The 12,198-nt window shown below is 48.2% G+C and overlaps 1 protein-coding gene across 4 annotated transcripts in view; it reads left to right on the forward strand.

Moving 5' to 3' along the window:
* The first annotated feature begins 1,900 nt into the window (after window positions 1-1,900).
* The window catches only part of RCOR1 (REST corepressor 1), a 90,018-nt gene continuing 79,720 nt past the window's right edge, over window positions 1,901-12,198 (forward strand). For 2 of the 4 annotated variants that reach the window (XM_067295003.1, XM_067295005.1), the window contains exons 1-2: window positions 1,901-2,125; window positions 2,217-2,276. In XM_067295003.1, coding sequence (XP_067151104.1) covers window positions 1,942-2,125; window positions 2,217-2,276 — 244 coding nt within the window. In that variant the 5' untranslated portion in view covers window positions 1,901-1,941. The remainder of the gene's footprint in view (window positions 2,126-2,216; window positions 2,277-12,198) is intronic. The other 2 variants (XM_067295004.1, XM_013940774.2) reach the window with 2 other exon arrangements.

Consider the following 12,198-nt stretch of genomic DNA (forward strand, 5'->3'; position numbering starts at 1 on the left):
CTTCGGGGGCTCTTCCAAGGCGCGGGGGTTTCCCTGGGTGGTGGCGGGACCCTGCCGTGCTACCTGGCTCGTGGGGGAGCCCCACTCCTGGGCCGGGCTCCCAACACCGCCCGGCTCGCAGGGGAGCCCCACTCCTGGGCCGGGCTCCCAACACCGCCCGGCTCGCAGGGGAGCCCCACTCCTGGGCCGGGCCCCCAACACCGCCCGGCTCACGGGGGAGCCCCGCTCCTGGGCCGGGCCCCCTGGCTCGTGGGGGAGCCCCACTCCTGGGCCGGGCCCCCTGGCTCGTGGGGGAGCCCCGCTCCTGGGCTGGGCCCCCAACACCGCCCGGCTCGTGGGGGAGCCCTGCTCCTGGGCCAGGTCCCCCAACACCGCCCGGCTCGTGGGGGAGCCCCGCTCCTGGGCCGGGCCCCCAACACCGCCCGGCTCGCAGGGGAGCCCCACTCCTGGGCCGGGCCCCCAACACCGCCCGGCTCACGGGGGAGCCCCGCTCCTGGGCCGGGCCCCCTGGCTCGTGGGGGAGCCCCGCTCCTGGGCCGGGCCCCCAACACCGCCCGGCTTGTGGGGGAGCCCCGCTCCTGGGCCGGGCCCCCTGGCTCGTGGGGGAGCCCCGCTCCTGGGCTGGGCCCCCAACACCGCCCGGCTTGTGGGGGAGCCCTGCTCCTGGGCCGGGTCCCCCAATGCCGCCCGGCTCGCCCAGCACCAGCCTCGCACACCGGGGCGCGAGGTGGGTTGTTGGCACTGCTGATGCCAGGCCCAAACTGCAGATCTGCGCTGATGAGAGCAGATCCCAAGGGGCAAGGGAAGGGAAGGGGGGGTCGGGAATTGGCCTCCTGCGGTTACGCGAGGAGACCCTGGAGACAACCACCTTCCCAGCAACAGCCCGCGGAGAGAGAGGGCTGCGGCGGCTAATTGTGACTGTGCAAAACATCCCCGCGGGCAGCGCTGCCGGGGGGGGGGAGCTGCAGCACCAGGCGGCGGCGGGGGGGGCCTCGCCCCCTGCTCGGCCGGGGGGGCCGCCGCGGCAGGGGGGGGACCGGGGGCAGTTTCGGGCCGCGGCCCCGCTTGGCAGGGTCCGGAGCCGGGGGGGGCCCCCTTGGGGGGGTGAACTTGGGGCAGGGCCGGAGGGCCCTTCGCCTTCGCGGGGGGGTCGGGGCCAGCCGGGACGGAGCCGCGGGGGGAGCAGCGGGGCGGCCGCGGCTGCCCCGACCCCCCCCCCCGGGCCCGGCGCTTTGTATGAGTTCCCATTCAAACTGTTCGGCCGCGCCGTAACCTTCCGCCGCGCGCGGGGGGGGGGAAAGTAGTCCCTCGCCACTCTCCCTCGCGGCCGAGTGCCCAGCGGGGCGTTTGGACCCCTCATCCCGGCCCGCCCCCTCCGCCTCTGCCCGGGCCCGGCGCGGCCGGGGAGCGGCGCTCCGGCAGGGGCGTGCGAGCCCGCCTCTCCCCGCTGGGCTCCGGAGCAGAGGTATCGCTGGGCGGAGAGATCGCGCCTCCCGCACCACGTACGGCCCGGCGATACGCCTCCACCTAACCTAGCAAACGGAAGCGCCGGGCCGCCGCGATGGACGGGCCGCGCCGGCCAATGGGCGGGCGGGCTGGCCTCCCAAAATGTAGGTTCCGCCAATGGGAGGGGGCGAGCGCGGGGGAGGCGGGGCCGGGCGCAGGCAGCAGCGCAGGTTGAACGGAGTCCCAGCGCAGGGCTGGGATGAGCCTCAAAGTTCGGGGCGCCCGTCGCGGGGGATGTAGCGCTGCCGCCGCTGCCGCCGCCGCCGCGCCCGGCCCGCCCCGGTCCCGGCCCCCGCCCGCCCGCGGCTCGGCCCGCCCCCGGCGCCTCCCACGGCCCGGCCCGCCCGGCCCGGCCCGGCTCAGCCCAGCCCCCCCCCCCCCACCACCAGTTTTTAAACTCTGCTCTGCCTCTTTCTCCGCTCCCCCCCGCCCCAAATGCCAGCCATGATCGAGAAGGGCCCGGAGGTCTCAGGGAAGCGCAGGGGCAGGAATAACAATGCCGGCGCCGGCGCCAGCAATAACGGGAATAACAAAAGTTTGGCCGCGGCCCCCAACGGGAACAGCAGCAGCAACTCCTGGGAGGAAGGCAGCTCGGGCTCCTCCAGTGATGAAGAGCATGGTGAGTGCGCGGGGGGCGGCGCGGCGGCGGGGGGCGCCGGGCCGGGCCGCGCCGCGCCGCGCTAACGCCGCGTCTCCCCTCTGCTCCTCAGCAGGCGGCGGCATGAGGGTCGGGCCCCAGTACCAAGCCGTCGTGCCCGATTTCGACCCCGGTGAGTCGCTGGTACCGGGGGGCGGGGGGGCTGGGCTGGGCCGGGCCGGGCCGGGTGGGGCCCTCCCGTGTTTGGGCGGGGGGGGAGTGGGGGGCAGCAACTTTTTTGTGTGGTGGGGGGGTGCTCGCCCCACCGCCCGCGGGGGGGGCAGCAACGAGGGGGAGACGATTTGGGGAAGCGCGTCTGGGCCGCCCCCCCCCCGCCAGGGCCCTTTCGTGTTTCCCTCTCCCCCCCCCCCCCCCCCCGGTGAGGTGCGGAGGCTCCGCGCTCTGGTAACGGGGGGGGGGGCACAACAATACCCCCCCCTTCTCCTTTAAAATCTTATTTTTTTAATACTCCATTCTCTCCGGATCGGGGATCCAGGGCGAGGACAAGGACCCCCTCCCATTCCCTCCCCCCCCCCCCCCCGGAAAAAGCCCTAACACACACGGTTCATAAAAGAAGTCTCGATGCTTTCCAGAGGGCGCTTTGCAGGCAGGGAGAACAGGGAAGCTCTGGGCTAGGAGAGGCTGGAGATGGCAGTTAGGTTTCTTTTTTTTTTTTTTTTCCTTCTTCTTCTCTCCTCTCCTGGACTTGTGTGTTTGTGGGCTCGATCATATGGGTGGAACTAAAAAAGATCAAGTTGTAAATACCCATTTATCTATTAAATGTCTTGGTTTTGTATTTTTTCTTTCTTTCTTTCTTTCTGAGAAGCCATTCGGCTTCCAAAAATATTTCACATTCCAGCTATTTTGCTGCAGTTCTTTGTAAGCTAATTTAAAGTGGTATGGAAGCAAATTTTGAGCAAACAAAGGAATTGTGGCTGTACTGAAAGGCAGGTGCTTAAAGCATGTTGGTATTGATGTATCTCCGTGTATATCTGTGTATATAAAGACAGACTGTTGACCTCCTTAGTTTGAAATGTAAGCAAATTTTTTGCATTGTTCCTTTGTAACTGTAGGTTAAAGCTAGTGAAAACCCTCCTCCCATCTGGAGATCGTAGCGTTTGGAGTTGTCTCTTGCCTTGCCCAAACTTAATTGAATTCTCTGTACCTCTGCTGTTAAGACAAAAATAATGATTTAGAAAGCTACAATATCTCCTCTCAGAATAATTCTGAGAGTAACTATTGTGTGAATTCAGAAAAATGTTTCCCTTGGATCATGCTCATATTGTGCACTGATATGTTGGTGTTTTTTTTTTTATTATTAAATATAGTTTTTTTTTGTCTTAATTGTTGTAGTCTCTGGAGCTCAACAGGATTTTTTTTAACTTCAGCATTGCTTATATTTGTTTATAGAATCTTTTTCCCCACTTCCCCCCTCCCCCCTGCCCCATTCATTTTCTTGACAAAATAAGATACAAGGTCTTGGCACATGGGAACTCCATTTCTTGGTTGACCAGGAGGAGGAAGGGAGGAAAGGGGGAGGAGGGAGAAAAAGTGTGCTGGGGGGAGGGGGGAGCCCTTAGTTAGGCAGCAGTTGACACTGTTTTTCAATCGGTAGGTCAAATGCAACATTTCTGTAACACACAACAGGCATCTTGCTGGCTATTAGCCAGGTATCACAACAATACTTAGGCTTTTCATTGACCCTTGCAAATTGCACTCTTTTGTGCAATTCATTTCTCTAACATAATAGATGGGGGGGGAGAACTACGTGCCCCTTCCTCACTATTATGTCTTCAGCATGCATTGTTCTGGTTTTAACTTATAGAGGTACAGTGGCCTATGCAAAGGTTATTGCCTTCTTCACTGTGTCTGGTGGAAGGGAGGGGGAAGTGTGTGATGTGGCTGGAGAAACAAATTTTTTTCTGAGTAACATGTACCCCAACACAGCTTCAACAGAAGCTCTTGTTTGAGTACATGGTGTAATACCAAGCCCGCAGCAGATTGGCCTAGAGTAAATAATCAGTCTTCTGATGACCTGAATGGGCGTTGGATCCTTCTTTACCAGTCTGTCTGTCTCTCTCTCTTTTTTTTTTAATATGCTTGTTAATTAAAAAGTTTCAGGTGAACTTTTGTCTGCTCACATATTTAATTGAATGAATCTAGTGTTGGTTTCCTGGCCTGTGGAATTACTCAGGAATATTTTTGCAATGAAACATTATTCTTGAGTTCTGTGATCTCTTCCTGTTGAAAAGCATGGCTAAAAGGCCATGTTGTGTTTGATATGCCTCTTTTGTTTCCACTTTATTAGAATTATTTAGGATTTTCTTTTTAAAAAAAACTGCAGTGTAATGCATTTTCAATGCAACTGCTAAATTGTCCCATCTCGCTGGTAATTTCAAGGTTAAATTGATGGAACAGTGTTATCAAAGTGCACAGATGCTGTATCTCTTTCTCACTAGAAATTTTAGGGGTTGGTTGACCAAGGGATCCTAAAGCTTGGAGGTTTAGTGTGGAGTTCTGGAGGCTTTCACCTTCAGATTAGCTGGTTAATAAAATGCAAAGGGCTCATGCCACTGTAGCTGTATTTGAGCTGAAATAAGGCATGGACTAGGCCTTGTGTGTTTTTTTTTTTTCTTCTTCTTTTTTTTTTTTTTTTAATGTTCAGTTGTAGCTGAGGTTTGGCTGAGGTATATTTGTAATTGCTGATTCTTACATCAGCATTCTTGTGTGGGTGTTTCTCTGTCCCCATATATAAGGGCAGAGAAAGCATTTAATTTTGTTTCACTCCTAAGCCATAAGCTAGCTGTAGTAAAGAGCAATAAAATAAGGAAGGCTTTCCTGGAGTTCTTATCTATAAGGCTACAGGAATAAAGAGAGGTAGATACTCAAGACAGTGGTGGGATGTTGTGTTGGTTTTATAAATTTAGTATCTAGAGAAGACTGAAAAAAATACTGCATTTGTGCAGCCTAAAAGCAAAGAGTGCCTCCTTAATTGTCATTTAGATTTATGGAGGGAAAGGACCATAGTTTCAGTTAGCGTGAAGGAGAATAGAGAGTGGTTGTGCATCTCTTCTTGTTTGAGCAGACCATGAAGAAAACTGTCAAGGGTTGTGTTTCTTTGTTTTACTTAATTCTTAGAACCAGAAAATAGCTAGCTTAATTCTGGATTAAAATATCTTTGTGCAAGTTTTTATACTCTTTGTGGGATGCTTGTGGCTGGGAATCCTCTTTAGGAGGTGGTCATTACTTGTAAGCTCTCTTTATGGTAGGAAGGGCTATTCCACGTGCTGGCAGACCCTGTAGGGTCTTTGCCAAAATAACCATTGCTGCCTTTCTTCTTTCCTATCTTGTTCTTCTCTTACTTTGGAAAATAAGTTCTCACTGCATCCATCCCACTTCTAGTTTTATCTCAAAAATAAACATACACCTCTATTATTGGTATAGTAAGAATATACAGTAAAGGCAAGGTGTGTGCAGAGGCAACATTTTTGTTAAAGTTGTTTAACTGGGGAAAAGAACAGGCAAACTTTTGGGCTGAGAATTTTACAGCAGAGCTGAATAGAATCAGTAAAATTTAAGTTGTGCTTCAGCTATGTTTCACTGTTTGGCCTTTATTTCATAGATGTAATGTATTGTCTCTCCTATGTCATTTCTCACTAATGTTAAGAGTTCAGAGTGAAATATTTGACTGCTACATGAAAATTCTGTGTGACAAACAAAGGTCAGCATTTCTTGTGAATTCTCCATCTGAGAAAACTCTTAGAAAACTATTTTGGTTCTTCTAATCTGTACAAATGAAACCCACATGTCCTGTTAATGGAAAAACTCAGTGGAAGGAAACATTACATATCCTAAAGCTAAATAAAAATCTTTCATATGGGGAAGGACTGATATTGTACTTCACCATTTTACTTGTTGCTTATTAATTTAGACTCCTTTACTGTTGGAATGTTGAAAATAAGAGAAAACACTTTAACGTAGGTAGTGGATTTACATAAAGTTTAAAGCATTCATAATTTTGAAGAGTGTTAAATAACTCCCTGAAGAGAACTGCCTGCCCCAAATTTCTACATGTATTTATGACAGATAAGCCTTTCTTTCTCCTTCATACCACTACAGCTATAGATACCACCCTTCCTTGTGATGGCAGTAAAAATATGACTCAGATCTTATACCTGTGGACATCAGTTGTCAGTCATTTTTTTTGGAAGGAAGCTTCTGGGGGCCTTTCTTGTGGAAACAGATGAGTGAAAGTTGGTTTGATTCAGCCCTGTTGCAGAGATCCCGAGCTGGAGTGCATATAAGTTGGTGAAATTCAGCCACTTGTTTGCGGGGAAGCTGATCTCTTCCCAGTTTCTTATTTGTTGTATTGTAACAGTTAAAGTGGTGGAAAGAAACATTTTGTAGTACTTTCACCTCTAGATGCAGAAAAGCCTACTGGAAAATGCTCACTGCCGGGATGTCACTGAAATTCTTGAGAATCCCATTCCTGGTCCACATTGGTTGCGTTCTGCATCCTGCTGCACGAACACTTAAGATTTATTGGCTTTCCTGGATGGCAAGGACTGTGCTGTTTCAGTGTTACCAAAAAACCGAAAAACTTTCCGATGTAGTCAGAGACTGTCAGTGTAGTTGTGTCTAAGGGGGTGGTGGTGGGGAAATCACTCTTTGCTGTCTCTGATCTGGAATGTGTGATAGGGAGGTGGTGGTGATGCCCTCTCCTGGGGAAGGAGATGCCCAGAGGAGGCTTGGGTATGCATCCATCACACTGTGGCTGTTAAAATGCACACCTTGTCTGTCTATTTAGGACCAAAAGTGAAAGCATAATGGAACTGGTTGTAAAGCCCAGATTTCATTAGACTGTGTCATCTTCAGCTACCTCACAGGGTTTTCCAGAGGGATATAGCTGAATTGTGTCAATAGAAGCACCTATTGGCCTACACAATAGGGACTGTAACTCTTTAACAAGAGGTTGTTGAAAGGCCCCCTTATGACATGCGCTTGGCAAGTCTGACTCCTAGCCAGCTTGTTGTGTTTCTTTGTTTGCAAATAGTCCTGCTCCTAACAGTCCTAATAGTTTGCAAATAGTCCGAGTCCCCAACCGCAACAGAAAATGGTGTTTAGATTAATGGACTCATGAGGGCGGGGTGGGGGAGAGGAAGTGTACTCTTTCAGTGAGACTTTGGGACCTCCATCTAAACAAGTGGAAAAGTCAAAATCAAGCTCCTGAAACTGGAAATACTGGTGTCCTGGAAAGCTATCTCATTTCCTCAAATGACTTTGCCTTAAACACAACAGGCAGGAACTTCCTTAGTGCAACAGTCCTTTTGGAAAAGAGAGAGTAATGAGGATGCTTGATCTAATCAGAAATACCAAGCTGTAATGTACTAATTCCCAACATTTTGAGTGACGGAGGCTGTATGGTTTCTTGATAAACCAGGTGTGCCTTGATCCTTTTGCTGTCATCTGAGGAGACATGCATCATTCCTCAACAAAAATGTGGTTTCCCTATTAACATGGCGGATGTGTGATTGGAAATGGGAATGTGGGACTTTTGGAAAAGAGGGAGTGGGTAGAGAGCATTGTGAATTTCTCTAGAGAATTTATTTGGGTTATGGGTTTGATTAGAAAAGAATGGGAACTTGAAGCCCTGAAGCTGTGCTATAGCATAGTTTCCTGCTGAAATGGCTTTAGGTTTCAGATAAGAATTTCAAATACTAAATACTATTTATTTTATTTTATTTTTTTAAGGAAAATTTAGGCTCTATCAGTTTTCTCTTAAACTTCCTGGAAGAAGAGGAGCTTTTCCCTCTGCTTCTAGTCTGCTCAGCGCCTTACTCCCTTACAGGCTATATTTGTCTTGCCCTCTTTCTTCCACGAGTCAGAGCCTCTCTGTACTTGCTGTACTGCAGAGCAGATGTGAAGCTCTTAACAGGAGCTCCACTGAAAGCTGTTATTGAAACCTAGGTTTTCTGGCTGTCTCAACCCCATGGGAGCTTAGGTACAAGCAAAGGTGGTTCTCAAGGTCAGACTGGCCCCTGGCAGCCCTGAAAAAGGGGGAGATGGTTCCTGTGTTCTCATCGCTCTGCCAGTGTGTGGGTAAATCTTGGTCTCGTGTCTCGTTTCTTCACTGACGTGTGCTGTTGGTCCCGTTACTGCGGCAGGAGTGGGTGCAATCCCAGTGGTTCCACAGGAGAATGAAGCTGACTTGATGATGCTGACATTTTAGCTTGCACTGTGTTTTTTACATCCACCCTGGAGAAAAAGGAGAAGTAGAAGAGAATAGTGCTCAAGTTGGAGAGTTTATGATGTGTACCTTGGGCACCTCAGCAGGAATGCAGCTGTTGATTTGGTGCTGTACCTTTCTTACCTCTGAGCTGCTCGTCCAAGGGAGACCGTTTTTAAGCTTGCATGGCTCCTTAGTTAGCTATTGCCCAGTTTGTTTGCCCGTCCTATACAGGGGTGTGGGTGGTTGCTGGGGGTGAAGAGAGTTCCTATTCCAGCTTATTCCAAGGAATGGTTTCAGAGCTTTCTTGCTATTTAGCTAGTACATTTTTCTGAAACCTGAATGCTGTAGTAAACAAACAAATCTCAGTACAGCCAAAACCTGTGGCTTCCTTCCCTGCCTGGCACATGCAGTGTTTGTATGTGGAGGTAATAGCTGTCTCATGCACTGACAAATGTATTAATGGCTGGACTGGAATTAATATTAGGTAGAGTGAATGCTTTGTTCTTCATAGCTGGTTCCTGCTGCTTAATGAGTTGCTCTTAAAATTCTTGTTTTCAGCCCTAGTTAGTTCTGTGACTTGGCCAAGTGAAGGCTTAGATCTCCCTGTGATTAGTCATTATAATTAGCTCGGAAATCTTTGCCTCTGTGATCAAGGTGCACTGTATAATGCGGCTTATACTGGGCTCTAGAGTGGTCGCATGCCTTCAGTGTAGTATAAATGACAGTGCTTTATTGGACATCTGTATGCACCTTTTTTCTTTTAACCGTGCATTTCAACTTTAATATTAGTTTCTTAATATACATTAGGCAGGTAAATCTAAAATAACTGGCTTCGCAGAAACTTGGAGTTAATGCTAGTCACCACTTCCACTTCCCTCTGATATAATAATTGTTGTTGGTGGCAAAGGCTTGCCTTGCCTGTTACAAGTCTAAGGTAAGATCAGTTTGAAACAGTGTAACTAGTGATCTAACCTCCTAAGTGGCCAATTTCTTTAATGAGTATAGAGACCAAATCAGAAAGAGAGACCATGCTCCCTTCCTAGGAAATCTGTACCCCTTTCTGCACTAGGTGACCTTTTATTTTGAGTCTTTGACTTCACTGTGTAAGAAGATGAGCAATTCCACGTTCTTAAACTTTTAAACTTGAGAAAACGGTGTGAAATTCAGTTCCTAAGAATATAAAAGTTGCTTTGTAAACTAAACTTGTCCGGGGTAATGCTTTATAAGGAATCTAAGATCAGTTTTCATTCTCTTAAACTTTACAAGCTCTTAACTTCTAGTTCCATATGAAAGTGTTGACTTCTTTGTGCTTCTTGAAACTGCAAGAGATCCTGGATGTGTGAAGCCTTAGTGAAGGCAGTGAAAATGTTTCTTCAACATGGTCTAGAACTGCACTTTTGTGCTCCTATTGCTATTTGTTTTGAAATGCAGGAGATTGCGATGTGTCGGTCTTTAGTGGTTTTGACCTACAAAACGTAAACTTGCTTCACCTCTAAGTTTTTGAGGCAAAACGAGTGTGTTTAACCTACCTTGCCACATACCTTCAAAAATTCAGCTCTATGCAGCAGCTAGCTCTTTGAACTTCATAAAGGAAGTATTGGTAAATGTTGTCTCTCTCGGGGGGTGGGGGGAAGGAGGCTGCAACAGTATGATAAAATTGCAAAAATCCCCTCTCTGGAGGAAATTCTGGTCTATGCTTTCCCCCTTCAGTCCTGTCCTCTTATCATGCAGGTACCTCTAGGGGACATCAGCAGGGTCTTGTATATACTTTATCTCTGTGTTTGTGTGTGTGTGTATGTATATGTAGGTATATGTCTGTTTAAAAATAAATAAATAAATATTCTGCCCCCTTGCTATTAGTGGCAGTAGGATAAGGATGTGAGTTTCTGTCCTCAAGAAGTTATTTCAACCCCCTTACCTCCCCCTTCACCTGGATGAATTTCACAAATAATGATCATCTGAGAGTGCCTCTGGCTTATTTTCTTAGTGTAGCTTTCCTGTTAGAGGAGTCTAACCACATGGCTGTCTGTAGCAGCTTTTCAATTCTGCTCTCTATAGGTATCTGTAATAGCCCATCATGATAGCGTTTGCATGTACTTTTAGACAAGTAGATGTCTTATCAGATTGGGATTTAGTTTATATGGAGACTTGGATTTGGAAGTTGGGTATTAAAAGTAACTGTTGATGTATGTGACCTTGAATCGGTGTCCTAGAATTTATAACCTTCATGTGAAAGCCCAGCTTAACAAATGTGTAATGATAGTTTCTAGGCTTCTAGGTTCAGAATCCCTAACTAACATGTATAAACAAAACTTACACACACGCATAATGTCTGGCCTCCCTTGTCATTAACTGTTTCCTGGCGAGAATCCACAGAGATGACACTGAAGACTTTCAGTTCCATGGAGGGACTGGAAATAGTCAAAGGCTATGAAAAAGCTCTGCTAGTAGGAAATGGTCTTAATTCTTGAACTGAAAAGCTAGGACTGGAAAAAGCCTGTTTCATATAATAGTGTTGTTCTTGAAGCAGCCCTTTGCTCACAACTTGCACTGAAATGTAGTCTCCCCCTCTTCCCCCCCTCCCCCTGATTTCCCACCCACTTTGGGTGTCTAAACTTTGTCCCTCTGTTCTCATCAATAACACCAGTTTGAGGTCTGTGTGTGTGTGAATGGAGGCAGGGGAAGGATTTTTCACCTATTCCTCATTTTAAATGTATGAAAAGCTAGTTGCCCCACGTAGCAGACACCATTTGTCAGAGTTAAATATTGTTAATGTTTAGGTTGGTAGCAGCTGTGTAAGAAGCTAAAAGTGCCACACATCTGTAATTCAAGCTTTTTTGTGCTAACCAGTGCAAATGTTCTGCAGACACTTGCATGTGTGTTTATTCCCCCGGCTGACATGTCTCCATCCCTGGCTATCTTGGGCATTTCTAGGGTGGAGAGAGGGCTTGTGAAGGAAAGTGTACCAGGTGCAGCATTTGTACTTTCTTGGGTCTGTTTTCTGTCTTGGAACCTTAAAGATGTCCCTTGTGGGACCCTGTTCCTGATTTGTGCAGCTGCCACTGTACTGTTCGTGACAGTAGCCATGGGAACACAAGTAGGATGATACAAGTTTATAACTTCAACTTGTTGCTAGGCAGACCCAGCTCAATGTGAGTATTAAGTATCTTAACAACAAGAAAAAAACCCTGTTCTAATATTCTGCCTCCTATGTGGGGGAAGATAATTCTGCTTTCCCCAAATTCTGGGTTTTTCTTTTGTCTTTAGACAAGTAGAATCAAACCAGCAACAAAAAGGTCCTCTGAAAACAGCCAACCTTAGGGGAAACCCTTCTTGTATATCTGAATAATGAATACATAGTGGCTCACTAAGCAAGAGCGGAGGGAATGGGTGGTCGGGAGTTTCAGCAGGTAGGTTTCTGCCCAGCCTTTTCTTATAAATGAAGTGTTGCAAAGTAATGCGGTGTGTCATCCAATGCAAAATTGTTGCACTGCTCATATAGTCTAAAAGATGAAGCCTGCATTAAAATAGATACTGCTAAAAGTGACATACACTCTAAACAAAGGTCACGGGCTTAAAATATCACAAGATCATTTCTAAACTCTGGCTGTAAAAAACCTTAAAATTATGACTAAGGCAAGGTAAACATATCTTCAGAACTTAAAATGCCTTTGTGGACTCTGTTCATGTAGATGCTAGTATGTGCTGGATGAGCACATAGACCTGTTAACTCGAGCATTCTTTTGTTGATAACTTGCCTTGTCCCAAGTGTGTGTTTTGGCACTTCCTGTTCACAAAATAAGGGCAGCTCTTTCCCTCCTGTTAC

Source organism: Apteryx mantelli, chromosome 4 (genome assembly GCF_036417845.1).
Source record: "Apteryx mantelli isolate bAptMan1 chromosome 4, bAptMan1.hap1, whole genome shotgun sequence".
Lineage (NCBI taxonomy): Eukaryota > Metazoa > Chordata > Aves > Apterygiformes > Apterygidae > Apteryx > Apteryx mantelli.